Source organism: Macaca mulatta, chromosome 19, assembly GCF_049350105.2.
Source record: "Macaca mulatta isolate MMU2019108-1 chromosome 19, T2T-MMU8v2.0, whole genome shotgun sequence".
In the NCBI taxonomy this organism is placed as follows: Eukaryota; Metazoa; Chordata; class Mammalia; order Primates; family Cercopithecidae; genus Macaca; species Macaca mulatta.
In genome coordinates this window covers 47,702,768-47,718,207 of record NC_133424.1, presented here as the reverse complement: position 1 = coordinate 47,718,207, position 15,440 = coordinate 47,702,768, and the positions used below count along the sequence as shown (strand labels likewise).

The 15,440-nt window shown below is 42.1% G+C and overlaps 1 protein-coding gene across 6 annotated transcripts in view; it reads left to right on the top strand.

The window, feature by feature from the left end:
* ZNF566 (zinc finger protein 566) overlaps positions 1 to 15,440 on the top strand; it is a 57,421-nt gene that overhangs the window by 4,029 nt on the left and 37,952 nt on the right. For 4 of the 6 annotated variants that reach the window (XR_013410515.1, XR_013410514.1, XR_013410513.1 and 1 more), the window contains exons 2-4: positions 8,644 to 8,711; positions 11,780 to 11,906; positions 12,233 to 12,328. Coding sequence is in view for 2 of the 6 variants with exons in the window: in XM_015123758.3 (XP_014979244.3) it covers positions 8,703 to 8,711; positions 11,780 to 11,906; positions 12,233 to 12,328 (232 nt within the window). In the remaining 4 variants the exon portion in view is untranslated. Of the gene's footprint in view, positions 1 to 8,643; positions 8,712 to 11,779; positions 11,907 to 12,229; positions 12,329 to 15,440 lie in introns of all 6 variants that reach the window. The other 2 variants (XR_013410512.1, XM_015123756.3) reach the window with 1 other exon arrangement.

The window sequence follows — 15,440 nt, the reverse complement described above, 5'->3', positions numbered from 1 at the left end:
CCTTTTGAAGAGTACTGGCCAGTTATTTTGGAAAATATCTTTTTTTTTCTTTTTTTTTTTTCTTTCTTTCTCTCTCTTATTTTTTGAGACGGATTCTCTGTCACCCAAGCTGGAGTATAATGGCACGATCTAGGCTCACTACAGCCTCCGCCTCTTGGGTTCCAGTGATTCTCCTGCCTCAGCCTCCTGAGCAGCTGGGACTATAGACACACACCATCATGCCCAGCTAATTTTTGTATTTTTGGCAGAGACGAGGTTTCACCATATTGGCCAGGCTGGTCTTGAACTCCTGACCTCATGATCTACCTGCCTTGGCCTCCCACTGCGCCTGGCCGCTTTTTTTTTTTTTTTTTTTTTTGAGACGAAGTCTCACTCTTGACCCCCAGGCTGGAGTGCAATGGCGCGACCTCGGCTCACTGCAACCTCTGCCTCCCCGGTTCAAGTGATTCTCCTGCCTCAGCCTCCCGAGTAGCTGGGATTACACGTACCTGCCACCACCCCTGGCTGATTTTTGTATTTTTAGTAGAGATGGGATTTCACCATGTTGGCCAGGTTGATCTCGAACTCCTGACTTCAGGTGATCCGCCCGACTTGACCTCCCAAAGTAGTGGGATTACAGGTGTGAGCCACCGCACCTGGTCCTGGCCACTTTTTTTTTTTAATAGACAAGGTCTTCCTCCATCATCCAAGCTGGAGTGCGAATGCGAGTGCAGTGGCATGATCATGGCTCACTGCAGCCTCAACCTTTAGGGCTCAAGCAATTCTTCCACCTCAGCCCCTGAGTAGCTGGAACTATAGGTATACACCACCACTCCTGGCTATTTCTTTTCTTTTCTTTTCTTTTTGTAGAGATAGCATCTTGCTATATTGCCGAGGCTGGTCTTGAACTCCTGGTTTCATGCTATCCTCCTGCTTTAGCCTCCCAAAGTGCTGGGATTGCCACACCCGGCCTGTAGAATATTTTTCAATTTGGGTTTACCTGATGTTTCTTTATGGTTAGATTTAGACCGTGCAGTTTTGGCAAGAAGGTCACAGAAATGACATTAAACTCTTCTCAGTGCGTCACATCAGGAGATATATATATATTAGTATATCTCGTTGGCAATGTTAACTTTGAAAACTTGGTAACAATGTTGTTTGCCAGATTTCTCCTCTGTAAAATTACTGTTTTTCCCACTTTATTTAGTAAGTATCTTGTGGAGAAATAATTTGAAACTATGCAAAAATCCGATTTCTCATCATGCTTTCTCACCCATTGGTTTTAACATTCATTGTAAAAACCAATTTTTACAATGTAACAATTATTATTATTATTTTTTTACCTGTAACAATTATTACTGTGATGTTTGCCTAGTGGTGCTTTTCTCCTTCTATCATTTCTTACACTTTGATAATTTAAATTCTACAATAAGGAAGAGCTGTCTCTTCTTCCTCCTGTTAAAGTGAACTAAATATGGCCTGAGAAGGACTTTGTATTTCTATATTTGAGTCCTTACGGATGAACTGTATCCTAATAGGTAGACAGAATTGGAAACCTAACTTGTGTGCCTGTAACAAGCTGAGTCTTGACCAATCCCAGCAGCAATACTTCAACCACTCATACTACTGGTGAGTGTTCAAACTGTGTTAAATAAGGCAAACACCGTCCGGGCACAGTAACTCACGCCTGTAATCCCAGCACTTTGGGAGGCCAAGGCAGGCGGATCACCTGAGGTCAGGAGCTGGAGACCAGCCTGACCAAAATGGTGGAATCCCACTTCTACTGAAAATACAAAAAATTAGCCAGGTGTGGTGGAGTGCGCCTGTAATCCCAGCTACTCAGGAGGCTGACACAGGACAATTGCAGTGAGTCGAGATCATGCCATTGCACTCCAGCTTGCGCAACAAGAGCGAAAATCCATCTCAAGGAAGAAAACAAAAGGCAAATACCAACTTGTAACCAGTTGAGCTATTTCTCTACCTCACTTCTGATTTTTGTACGTCACTTCCCTTTCTTTTTGTTTATAAATGTGTTCTGACCACAAGGCATCCCTGGGGTGCCTCTGAATCTGCTGTGATTCTGGGGGTTGCCTGATTTGCGAATCGTTCATTGCCCAGTGAAACTCCTTTACATTTAATTCAGCTGAAGTTTTTCTTTTATCCCCATTTGTTTATTCAATTGTCTACCTATGGACTTATGGACATTTATTTTATTCTATTCTCTATTATTATTATTTATTTATTTTGCTGTTTAAAATTTCCCAGATTTGGCCATCAGAAGCTCCTTAAGTTGGCTCTTGTGTCCTTTCCAACGTGTGATCATTTTTTTAAAGCTTCCCCCGGACCCCGCTTTCTGGCACCATAAGATATTCCAGGCTCATCTTGTATCTTCCCTCTTCCATCTCTGGGCTCAGCAATTTCTCCAAGCAGTGTTAGTTTCTTTTATTGGAGAATGAATTTTTAAACCAAGATCTGGGCACTTGGTGTGCTTATTACTACTGGTGTGTCTTTGCTCTGGTTCTGGTCAGTGCAGACAGTGAGAAAATACACAAATGTCTATACACACATTTATGTCTATTTATTTATATGTTAAAAACACACCAGTTTACACTCATATGTTCAATTCTATTCCAGTACCACAGGATATTTTTTTTCCCCAAGAACTATGAAATATCTGAGATTTTACCCTAGTTGTAAGCCAGTAAGTTAGCTTGTCAGTATCACAGATACGTTCAGAAGACATTAGACTTCTGAGTCAGAGACAAAGGATGCTTTGTTGCTCATGGCAATCTTCAGAATATCTACATTCTCTTGGCACTGATTCAGTCATACACCCAGGATTATGCAAAATACATGGGTATCTGTGTGTTCCCTTGACCCTAGGAAACCTGAATTTTTTATAATGGGAAGTTAGAATGCCTACCCTTTGCTGTAGAAGGAGATGAACTCTGTCTTCCAAGGCCGTTCACTGTATAAACAACTTGGCAAAATAGTGCAGAACAAAAGCACTTAGTACCTCTGCTTGCAAGATACGCAGAAACATGCAAGACCCATGGAGAATTGTCTCCCATCAAATTTAGCCATTTGCTGGTTACTTCATTTTCCAACAGAGAGAAATCTGCTTCTCAGAATCAATAATTAGCGCTATCCTAGAATACATGCAAATTAGTTCAGAGTTGCTAACCCGGACCTGTGTAAAAAACAAATTTACTAACTACAGTAGAGAATCTCTGTGTAGCTCTTTTCTTTAAGCTTATAGTATATAGTAAAAAACATCTTCCAAAGTTACTCAATTTAGTTATTTTCTTTGCCACTTTTTTCAGTGTGGTTTTGCTACTCATTTTTCTTACATTTAAAGATCATTCGTTGCATTTGGGTTCCCCCACATCCTGGTTGATTGTAGCAGGCTACACTATTTTGAATGTGAAAACATTCGCCAGGCATGGTGGCTCATGCCTGTAATCCCAGCACTTCGGGAGGCCAAGGCAGGCAGATCACCTGAGGTCAGGAATTTGAGACCAGCGTGGCCAACATGTTGAAACCCTGTCTCCACTAAAAATACAAAAATTAGCTGGGCGTGGTGGTAATCCCAGCTACTCTGGAGGCTGAGGTGGGAGAATCACTTGAACCTGGGAGGCAGAGATTGCAGTAAACCAAGATCATGCCACTGCACTCCAGCCTGTGTGACAGAGTGAGACAAGGAAGGAAAGGAAGGAAGGAAGGAAGGAAGGAGGGAGGGAGGGAGGGAGGGAGGGAGGGAAGGAAGGAAGGAAGGTTGGTTGCATGGAGTCTTTCTCATAAATCAGTTGACAGTATATACATGTGGCTATGTGGCTGTCTTTCTGGACTCTATATTGTTTGGTTTTATTTATTCTCTTCTATGGACTGCTGTCTTGAAATCTGTAGTTTTAGTCCTCCTACTTTTTTTCTTTTCCAAACTATCTTGGCTATTATAAGCTCTTCCAATTTCCAAATAAATGTTAGAATCAACTTGCTAATTTTTACCTCATACCCCCCAAAGCCTTGCTGGGGTTTTGTTTACGTAATCTATGTGTTCATTTTGGGGCCCGATGCAGTGGCTCACATCTGTAATCCCAGCACTTTGGGAGGCCAAGGCTGGAGGATTGCTTGAGCCCAGGAGTTTAAGACAAGCCTGGGCAACATAGTGAGACCCTGTCTCTACAAAAAAAACAAAAAACAAAAACAAAACTAAAACCAAGCAAACACGCAAACAAACAAAGAAACAAAACTCCAAACACATAGCTGGACTTGATGGTGTGCTTCTACTCCCAGCTTCTCAGCAGCCTGGGGTGGGAGAATCGCTTGAGCCCCTCAGGTTGAGGCTACAGCGAGCTTTGATTGTGCCACAGCACTCCGGCCTGGATGACAAAGCAAGACCCTATCTCAAAACAAAAACAAAAACTGTTCATTTTGGGAGAATTGACATCAATATTCAGTCTATAGTACATATGGTATATGTCTACATTTGTTAAGATCCTTAATTTCTCTTACCAATTTGTTGTCGTTGTTAGCAACATTTTTTGCTAGCTTTATACCTGGGTATTTGATGTTTATTATCGAAACTCTGAATAGTATTTACATTTTTAAAAAATTTCCAATTACTTGTTACTAGAAATGCAATTGATTTTTGTCTATTGGCCCTATATGAGACCATGTTATTTAATTCACTTGCTAATTTTAAGAGTTTATTGATTATTTAGGATTTTCTATGTCTGCAACTTATCATCTGTGAATAATGATCGTTTTATTTCTTTCCTACCAATCTTTGTACCTTTTATTTCTTCATCGTGCCCTATTGTACTGACCAAGCCCTTTAGTACATTGTTAAAAAGAAATGATGATAATACACATTATTCTTTTTTTCCTGGATTCAGGGGGACATTTTTCAGTGTTTCAACATTAGGTATAATATTAACTCTAGGATTTGATATTTTCCTACATACAAGCTAATACATTAGCCTGTTAGTTTCATGAATGCTGGCGGAAAACATGAGACTCCTGGATCAGAGACAAAGACTTAATTACTCATGGCACAGCAAGCAGCATAGGCATCAGTGTTCATCAGTTCCTCTTTCTCTCAGCTCCCATGGGGACAACATGAGGGTCTATATGGATGCTATTCATGCAGTGCACAGGCATAGCCACTGAGGAACACTGAGCCTGGATAATCCATTGCTTTTATAGTCAGCAGTAAGCAAGCCTGCTGTTTGTGCTCTTACCTCTTCTCTCAAGGTTATCAGCTGCATAAATAACCCTGGGAAATGAGTAGTTAGAATCTTGCATTCTAGGCATACCCAGCAAGATGCCTAAGAATGTGAGAGACCCACGGTGACTGTCTTTCCCAACAGTAGGTATTTTGTAGATGCTACTCATCAAGTTGAGGAAGTTTTCTTTCTCATTTCGTTAAGACTTTTTTTTTTTTTTACATTAATGAGGGCTGAATTTAAAAGAGAGGAGCAGATCCCCCATGCAAAAATTCAGTCTGGGAGGCTGCCCTCTGGGGCAAAGATAAGGAGTGTTGAGAATGCAACAAGCATGGTATGGAGCTGTTGAAGTGGGAATGTTTCATGCCATCCTGCTTGGAAGGTACAGCATTTGAAGACATCCCTTTAACCAGAGGAAGGCCAGGAGGAGAGACCAGAAAGGAGGGCTTAAAGTGAGCACTATACAAGAAGGAACTCTGTTCCCAGATCTTTCTGGATAATTTTTGACTCTTTAGTATCTAGCACGATGCCTGGCTATCATATATCATAGGCTATTTGGTTGATAAAAGAATACTAAGAGCGTAATATGTAGTAGTAATAATAATAATATCAAAGGGTGCATTTAGGTTTTAAAGAAGAGACACTTGTATTCCTTTGGTATTCATCTGGGGAAGTACAGTGAGTGAGTGCCTGTGAGTAGAGGAAACCGTGAGGTAATTGACAACATGGTGCTACTTTCTGGGTGGTCAGTTTTACATGAAATAATTGATGAATTGTTTAATGATCAGGAAGCTTGGTGCATAGAGAATAATAGTGCTCTTTATAGCTTGTATAATTTTAAGTTTATTAAGTTCTTGTAGCTGATAAGCAAAACACCAAAGTTTTCATAAACATTTAAATGTTGATCACTAATTCAGTTCTTCCCCTTAAACAATGTAGTCTTCCTTTAGTATAACTTATTCTTTTTTTTTTTTTTTTTTTTTGAGACAGAGTCTTGCTCTATCGCCCAGGCTGGGGTGCAGTGGCCGGATCTCAGCTCACTGCAAGCTCCGCCTCCCGGGTTTAGACCATTCTCCTGCCTCAGCCTCCCGAGTAGCTGGGACTACAGGCGCCCGCCACCTCGCCCGGCTAGTTTTTTGTATTTTTTAGTAGAGACGGGGTTTCACCGTGTTAGCCAGGATGGTCTCGATCTCCTGACCTCGTGATCCGCCCGTCTCGGCCTCCCAAAGTGCTGGGATTACAGGCTTGAGCCACTGCGCCCGGCCATAACTTATTCTTTCAGGCACTTTAAACATCTTAAAGTGAAGATGTTTATAAAGAATACACACAAGGCTGGGTGCGGTGACTCACACCTGTAATCCCAGCACTTTGGGAGGTCAAGGTGGGAGGATCACCTGAGGTCAGGAGTTTGAGACCAACCTGGCCAACATGGTGAAACCCCATCTCTGCTAAAAATACAAAATTGAGACGGACATGGTGGCGGGAGCCTGTAATCCCAGCTACTCAGGAGGCTGAGGCAGGAGAATACCTGGAACATGGGAAGTGGAGGTTGCAGTGAGCTAAGATCCTGCCACGGCACTCCAGCCTAGGTGATAGAGCAAGACTCCATCTCCAAAAAAAAAAAAAAAAAAAAGAATAACATACAATTGGCCAGATGGGGTGGCTCACGCCTGTAATCCCAGCACTTTGGGAGGCCAAGGCAGGCGGACCACTTGAGGCCAGGAGTTGGAGAACAGTCTGGCCAACATGGTGAAACCCCATCTCTACTAAAAATACAAAAACACAAAATTAGCCAGGTGTGGTAGCACACGCCTGTAATCCCAGCTACGGGAGGCTGAGACAGGAGCATTGCATGAACCCAGGAGGTGGAGGTGGCAGTGAGCAGAGATCACACCATTGCACTCCAGCCTGGGCGACACAGCAAAACTCTGTCTCAAAAAAAAAAAAAAAAAGAATACATAGAATTGTTACAAGTTTATTGCTACACTTACACTTAAAAGCTATTCTAAAATATCAGTGATGTGAGTTTAGTTCATTTCTACATTACTTTATACTTTTTAATTCCTTCCTATTGTTACTGTTATTAATTTTAGTATCTTCCTGAGGTTTCAGTAATATTATTTTTTATTTTCTGGGTTTCAATTATCTTAAGTCAAGACCGATTAATCCCAAAAGTCTTCTCAAACTAAGCAAAGGAGTTGTTTTTTTGTTAGCACTTGCAACGTGATTGTACAATCCAAGCACATTGAAAACTGGTTTGACCTAGGTATATCCAAACTTAAAATGTGTATTATCTTTGAGCAATTATGCTTTTAGGAATTAATTGTGAAGGATTCATATATGAGTAAAATGATACATACACAAGGATATTTATTACAGCATTGTTTGTTATAATGAAAAACTAGAAAAAGCCTAAATGATGATTGGCCACAGATTGGTTAAATAAATTAAGTTATGGCCAGGTGCAGTGGCTCATGCCTGTAATCCCAGCACTTTGGGAGGTAGAGTCGGGCGGATCACAAGGTCAGGAGATCGAGACCATCCTGGCTAACACGGTGAAACCCCATCACTACTAAAAATACAAAAAATTAGCCAGGCCTGGTGGCACACGCCTGTAGTCCCAGCTACTCAGGAGGCTGAGGCAGAAGGACGCGGAAGTTGCAGTGAGCCAAGATTGTGCCACTGCACTCCAGCCTCAGCGACAGATGGAGACTCTGTCTCAAAAGGAAAATAAAAAAGTTAAGTTATATCCATATAATGGACTACAGTGTAGCTATTAAACCAGTTATGTAACACAATATATACTCATTGGGACCTCATTCCAAGATACATTAAGTAAAAATAGCAATGTGTATAAGTAGTGTGTATAATATGAGTTAAAAAAATCTTCATGGCCGGGCGCGGTGGCTCAAGCCTGTAATCCCAGCACTTTGGGAGGCCGAGTTGGGCGGATCACGAGGTCAGGAGATCGAGACCATCCTGGCTAACCCGGTGAAACCCCGTCTCTACTAAAAAATACAAAACACTAGCCGGGCGAGGTGGCGGGCGCCTGTAGTCCCAGCTACTCGGGAGGCTGAGGCAGGAGAATGGCGTAAACCCAGGAGGCGGAGCTTGCAGTGAGCTGAGATCCGGCCACTGCACTCCAGCCTGGGCGACAGAGCAAGACTCCGTCTCAAAAAAAAAAAAAAAAAAAACTTTATATGTGTGTATGTGTGTGTATATAAACATATATTTTCCAAGCCATGTTGAGTTGCCCTAATCCATCCTGTTCCAGTTATAGCCTGGTATCTTTGAAGCTAGGGATGATAGAGACATTTGCCCATTCTCCTCACTGATACCCTGCAAGCATTTCTGAAGCATGAACAGAAGGGAAATGATCATTCTGGGCCGGAGCTGTGAGGAAAGTGGGGTCTTATCTATCTTCTTTTGCCTCTCCCAGCTCTACTCTTCTCCAAAAGAAGAGCCAAGAGAAGGTCCTTTTCTACAAATATCAGAGCCATGGCTCAGGTGAGATTCTGTTTCCTTTTGCTCAGATAGAGTGATTTTTACCTCTAGTACCTGTAAACATTTGTTTTCCTCATTATGATGCTTTTTGATGTTAGAAAAACAACCTTTCAGAAAGTTTGGTTATGAGCAATGCCGGAATTTTGCTGTAAAGGAAAGGATCTCTAACAGGCCAATTCATAGAAAAAAAAGAATTGATTAGATAATCATTGTTAGAAAATTTACACATACCCCCCCCTTTTTTTTTAATTTGAGATGGAGTCTCGCTCTGTCTTCTAGGCTGGAGTACAGTGGCACAATCTCGGCTCACTGCAACCTCTGCCTCCTGGGTTCAAGTGATTCCTTATTTCGGCCTCCTAAGTAGCTGAGATTACAGGCGCCCACCACCACACCCAGCTAATTTTTGTATTTTTGGTAGAGATGAGGTTTTGCCGTGTTGTCCAGGCTGGCCTCGAACTCCTGACCTCAAGCGATCCACCTGCCTCAGCCTCCCAAAGAGCTGGGATTACAGGCATGAGCCACTGTGCCCAGCAAAAAATTTATATTCTTAACTCACAGTTACGTATTAGTCAGCCAAGTGGTTGAATAACAAATTTCTCTGAAGAAGTTTTAATTTAGATTAATGTCCATCAGAAAATCCCCTATCAATTGCATCAAGAATACTTATTTCTTTCCATAAAGAGATTAAGAATTATGTAATGTAAAAATGATCTGACCCAGATCAGGTGTGGAATAATTTTTTTACGCTGGTTTCCAGGGCCCCCTGTCAGGAAAAGGACATGCATTTCCTCCTAAACAACCCCAGTCTCCTCTCCAGTTACCCCCGCTTTTAAACAATGTTTACATACTCGTTTACGAAGTCCTTTAGCATCTCCTATCTCAGGCTTCTACCAAAAATCCTGATAGGACAGAAATGTGTTCCCCACATTTAATTAATATGAATCTAATTTGCTTGGACAGTGATTTGATGGGATGAAAATAAGTAATTAGGGGCACCTTATAGGGAAAAGCCCTCATTAGCTCTGTAGACCTGGGTTTTCCAATAACAAAATACATGCTGTGGTTTTGTTTGATTTCAGTCCTAGTACAGGGCAAGGCCTCCTGGTTAATGAGCCTTTTATGTTCGAGAGTGTGACTAGTGGTTCGTACAAAGCTCTCACACCTCACTAAGCATCCATGAAAAATTGACGTCAGTGGCCAAATGTGGTGACTCACACCTGTAATTCCAGCATTTTGGGAGGTTGAGGCTGGTGGTTTGCTTGAACCCAGGTGACTAGCCTGGGCAACATGGCAAACCCCATCTCTACAAAAAATACAAAAATTAGCCAGGCCTGTTGGTGCACGCCTGTAGTCCCAGCTACTCGGGAGGCAGAGGTGGGAGGATCACATGAGCCCAGGAAGTCACGGCTGCGGTGAGATGTGATCATGCCACTGCACTTCAGCCTGGGTGACAGAAGAAGACCCTGTTTGAAAAACAAAAACAATGATGTCACTAATACCAACGGTGAAACTGGATCATCCCTTCACTAATTTTCTGTAGCTTAGTTATAAGGAGAATTTACAGCTGGGCAGTAGGTGGTTATAAATAAGATTGGGCCAGTGTTGGAGAGGTCTTTAAAGATCACCTGCAGCCTGAATTTCTAAAGGCCAAAGAACAGATATCATTTATAGGCTTATAATAAATATTATTCAAATTATGTTACAACAAATTTGAATAGTATTTGTTTTAACAAGGAACATTTATTATTGTATAATAGTCTGGCATAGGAATGGATCAGAGTCTTAAATTATATGCTAATTTTATTTTCTAAGATACAAATTTTTTACAAGTAATTTTACACATGTCTACAAGGGAAGTAGTTCATTTCTGGTTTTGTCCCATTACCAGTCCCACTCCAAGCAACTCTTGAAAATTGGTTTACTACCATTTTTTGATAAGCCCACTTTAGTCATTATCTCTTGATTGACTGCAAAGTTAAAGGGAACATTGTATTCCTATACTGCACTTTCATTTTTCCTGACTGTTACCATATCACTGTTTTTGGTTAAATCAACAGTATACACCTTGTTATGGCTGCAAATATTATTCTCTGCCAAGCGAGCTCATAGTTTTGTTCCACACAAACCTTCATTTTCCTGGGGTTAATTGCTTTCCCCCCATTTGCTTAGTCATTTGTGTGTTTACATCCAGAATCTCCAGCATCACTGCCACAGGCCAGTCAATACGTTTTCCCTCTGGTCAGACACATCAGTTCCTTTTGATGTAGAGACTTGCTTCCCCATTTCCTGTGTCCTTGTTCCCATCTGGTCTGGTTTACTCTCTCAGTCACAGCTTTCCTGAGACTTTACCTATTTCCTGAATCCTATGTTGTCTTCTTTTTTTATTTACTCCCTCGTTTTTGTGGAGCATATCCTCTAGAAGTTTCCGAAGAAACTCTTCTTGAGTCCTTGGATGTCTACAAATGTCTTTTCTCAACTCTCAAAATAGAATGATAGTTTGTTTATGAAAGTCTAGGTCAGAGTTTATTTTCTCCATATTGAATATTGAAGAATTGTTCTTATTGTTTCTCGCTTTTAGAGGTGTTCTTGAGAATTCAATTGCCACTCTAATTTTTGATGCCTTTTATATGACCTGCTCTTCGCTCTGGAGGCTTTTAATGTCTTGTCTTTATCCCTTATTCTGAAATTTGACTTTCAGCTATTTGGGAAAAGAGAGGGAGACAGATCAAATGTATTGTTGATTTATTATATGACAGGTATAGTGCAAGGCATTGCATATACAATTTCATTTAATTGGGAAAGCCCTCTTAGCTGAATTTTTATACCTTCCCAACCTTGTTTGGATAATGGAGGTATCCTCCCGTACTCAGGCAGTTTCATTTGGAGGAAAAAGAATGACATGGAAACCCAGTGATTCAGTTGTGCTTACTTGATTACAGTCCTCCACTGCATCCCAGGCATTCATATGCTATGTTTTACTTCCTCTACTTTAATCTTTTTCTTCTCTCTTTCCTTCACAAAAATACTTTTTTTTTTAATTAATCAAGTCATATACGTGGTTATTGTTCCAGGAGTCAGTGATGTTCAGTGATGTGTCCATAGACTTCTCTCAGGAGGAGTGGGAGTGCCTGAATGATGATCAGAGAGATTTATACAGAGATGTGATGTTGGAGAATTACAGCAACCTGGTTTCAATGGGTAAGGACATCTGTCCATAGTAATTTAGATTCCGGCCTTGGAAGGCCTACTTCCTCCAATGTGAAATGCTCACCTGGCTTTCAAAAACCAGTCGAATTTTGACATCCTGTTCTCACAGGAATGTTCTGAATATGGTAGAGTTAGAAAAAGGAGGCTGCATTGAGTTTCGGGGGATGTTTTACATCTTCCGTTATGTTTCATAAGTCCGTTGTACCTCTCTTTGACTCTTCTCGTAGTGCCATGTCTTTCTTTATAATGAAGGGACTGGATTTGAATTCTAGGATATTCTCATGATAAATTTGTTTTGTCACTTCTTTTGTAAGCAGGGCATTCTATTTCTAAACCAAATGTGATCTCCTACTTGGAGCAAGGGAAGGAGCCCTGGTTGGTTGACAGAGAGCTAACAAGAGGCCAGTGGCCAGGTAAGTGAGGCACAGCAGGTAATGTGTGATTTGGCCAGTAGAGAGACTGCATCTTTTACATGCTATCTGGGAAACTCTCCTCAAAGGCTTTTGGCCTGTTGTGCAAATGTAAGACCTTTTCTACATGAGCTTTCAAATGATCCTACCTTTCCCCCTTACCTAACACACTTTGCCTGCTTTTCTTCTCTTATTCTTCTCTCTCAGTTCTAACCAGCTGGTGCCCTCCTTTACCCCTCTAGTGATATTCCTTTCTATCCATATTTTGGGCCCATTTCCTTCCTAGCTTTTCATCCCCCTTTGTATTTAGTCTAATAAAAGCATCACTGTCTCCAGAAAGAGATTTTTTCCTGCACTGCCGGAGACTTATTTTCTTTTACTAAGTTTTTTTGGGATGGGGTTTATGCCCTCATTGATTCATTAATATTTTTTACCAACATCTACTGATTTTCTAACATGTATAAGGCACTCGGCTAGGTGCTGCAGAGTTTAAAAAAGGAATAAGCAATTTCAGAACTTACTGCCTAGTAGAAGTACTAGAACATGTCTACAAATAACTTCTACAAAATAGAACCACCATAAGTGAAGTTAAAATAGGGAGCTTAGCAGAAAGCGAGGGCTAACGATGTAGAAGAGGAGTTGATCCACATAGAAGTCATAGGGGGAGATTTTGGTTGTGAGCGTCATTGACTTTATATAGAGGGTTGGAAATAAAGGGCTTGTGTCTCCATGGAGAAGGTAAGAGCTGGCAAAGAGAGATTTGGTATGAAGGGGAGGAGAGCACATTCATTCATTTAGTTTATGTTTCTGGAGTGCCTATGGTATGCCCAGCACTATTCTCAACACTGAGGTTACAGTAATGAATAGAACATGCGTGATTGGGTGCAGTGACTCACGCCTGTAATCCCAGCCCTTCGGGAGGCTGAGGCAGGAGGATTGCCTGAGGTCAGGAGTTTGAGTCCAGCCTGGCCAACATGATGAAACCCCATCTCTACTAAAAAATACAAAAATCAGCCGGGTGTGGTGGCAGGCACCTATAATCCCAGCTACTCAGGAGGTTGAGGCAGGAGAATCACTTGAACCCAAGAGGTGGAGGTCGCAGTGAGCCAAGATCATGCTACTGCACTCCAGCCTGAAAAAAAGAAAAAAAAGAACGTGCATAATCTGTGTTCCCACAGCCTACCCCACAGTGTAGGGAGAGATATGAAAATAGATGAATATATAACATACCAGGTAATAGTAAATACTAAAAAGAAATAAGAAGTAGAGGAAAGGGATAAAGGATGATATTTTATGTGAAGAAGCAAGATAAATTTACCATATCTTACCAAATGATATGGTAACATTTGGGCAGAGACCCAAAGAAGTACCACGGTAAGTCATTGTATATGGGCACGAGGCGGAAGACTGCTCCAGATGGAGGAACGCAGACCTTCAAAGGCCTGAGGCAACTGTGCATTGGCTGTGTTTGAGGAGCAGCACCAGAGGGCAGTGACTGGTAGCAGAGGGGTACATGGGTGGGAGATGAGATCAAAGAGGCAGGAGTGGGAAAGAGTGGGTCAGTTTATGTACAGTCTGCCATACAGGCCATGGGAAATCTTTTCATTCTAAGACAAGAAGTCATCAGAAGGCTTTGCACCTAGAAATGGCTTGATGCAACTTATTTTTTTGTTTGTGTTTTTTTTTTGAGACAGAGTCTTGCTCTGTTGCCCAGGCTGGAGTGCAGTGGCATGATCTCAGCTCACTGCAACCTCCATTTCCCAGGTTCAAGCGATTCTCCTGCCTCAGCCCCCTGAGTAGCTGGGATTACAGGCGCATGCCACCACGCCCGGCTAATTTTTTTGTATTTTTTTAGTAGAGATGGGGTTTCACCATGTTAGCCAGGATGATCTCGATCTCCTGACCTTGTGATCTGCCCACCTCAGCCTCCCAAAGCGCTGGGATTATAGGTGTGAGCCACCATGCCTGGCCATGTTTTTGTTTGAGATGGAGTCTTGCTCTGTCGCCCAGGCTGGAGTGCCATGGCATGATCTTGGCTCACTGCAACCTCCACCTCCTGGGCTCAAGCGATTCTCGTGCCTCATCCTCCTGAGTAGCTGGGATTACAGGCCACCACGTCTAACTAATTTTTGTATTTTAGTAGAGACAGTGTTTCACCATGTTGGCCAGGCTGGTCTCGAAATCCTGACCTCAAGTAATCCTCCCACCTCAGCCTCCCAACGTACTGGGATTACAGGTGTGAGCCACTGCACCTGGACTTGATGCAACATGTGTTTTAAAAGGATTTCCCTAACTGCTTTGTAGGAGACAAGGTTGGAAGCAGAGTGGCTGTTTAGCAGATTTTTATAGTAGTCTGGTTGGGATACAGTGATGGCTCAGAGACCATTGAAATGTTATCAGTGGCAGTGGAAGGAAGTGGTGGGTTTGAAATCTTTTCAAGGAAGAGTTAGCAGGATTCAGTCTTGGAGTGTAAGAGGAAAAGGATTCATGCTTTTTAGGGAGAGCCTATGGAAGAATGGGCTTTGTAATTACTGAAATGGGGAAAGAGTAGATTTGGGGGTTGCAAAATCAAGGGTGGGTTCGCTTATGTTAAGCTTCAGTTGCTTATTGGACGCAGCATAGATGCCATGCAGGCAGTTCAGTATAGAAGTCTGGAACTGGGAGGTCAGATCAGCGTTGGAGGAAAATTTGGAGAGCCTTCAATATAGAGATATAGAGTCAAGCCTGTAATCCCAGCACTTTGGCAGGCCGAGATGGGTGGATCACGAGGTCAGGAGATCGAGACCATCCTGGCTAACACAGTGAAACCCCATCTCTACTAAAAAAATACAAAAAACTAGCCGGGCGAGGTGGCGGGCGCCTGTAGTCCCAGCTACTCGGGAGGCTGAGGCAGGAGAATGGCGTGAACCCGGGAGGTGAAGCTTGCAGTGAGCTGAGATCTGGCCACTGCACTCCAGCCTGGGCGACAGAGCAAGACTCCGTCTCAAAAAAAAAAAAAAAAAAAAAAAAAGAGATATAGAGTCTTGTGACTGGATGAAATCTCCTAGGGAATAAATATAGCAAGGACAGAAACCTGAAGCACCCTAATACCTAGAGGTTTACAGCAGGAGAAGAT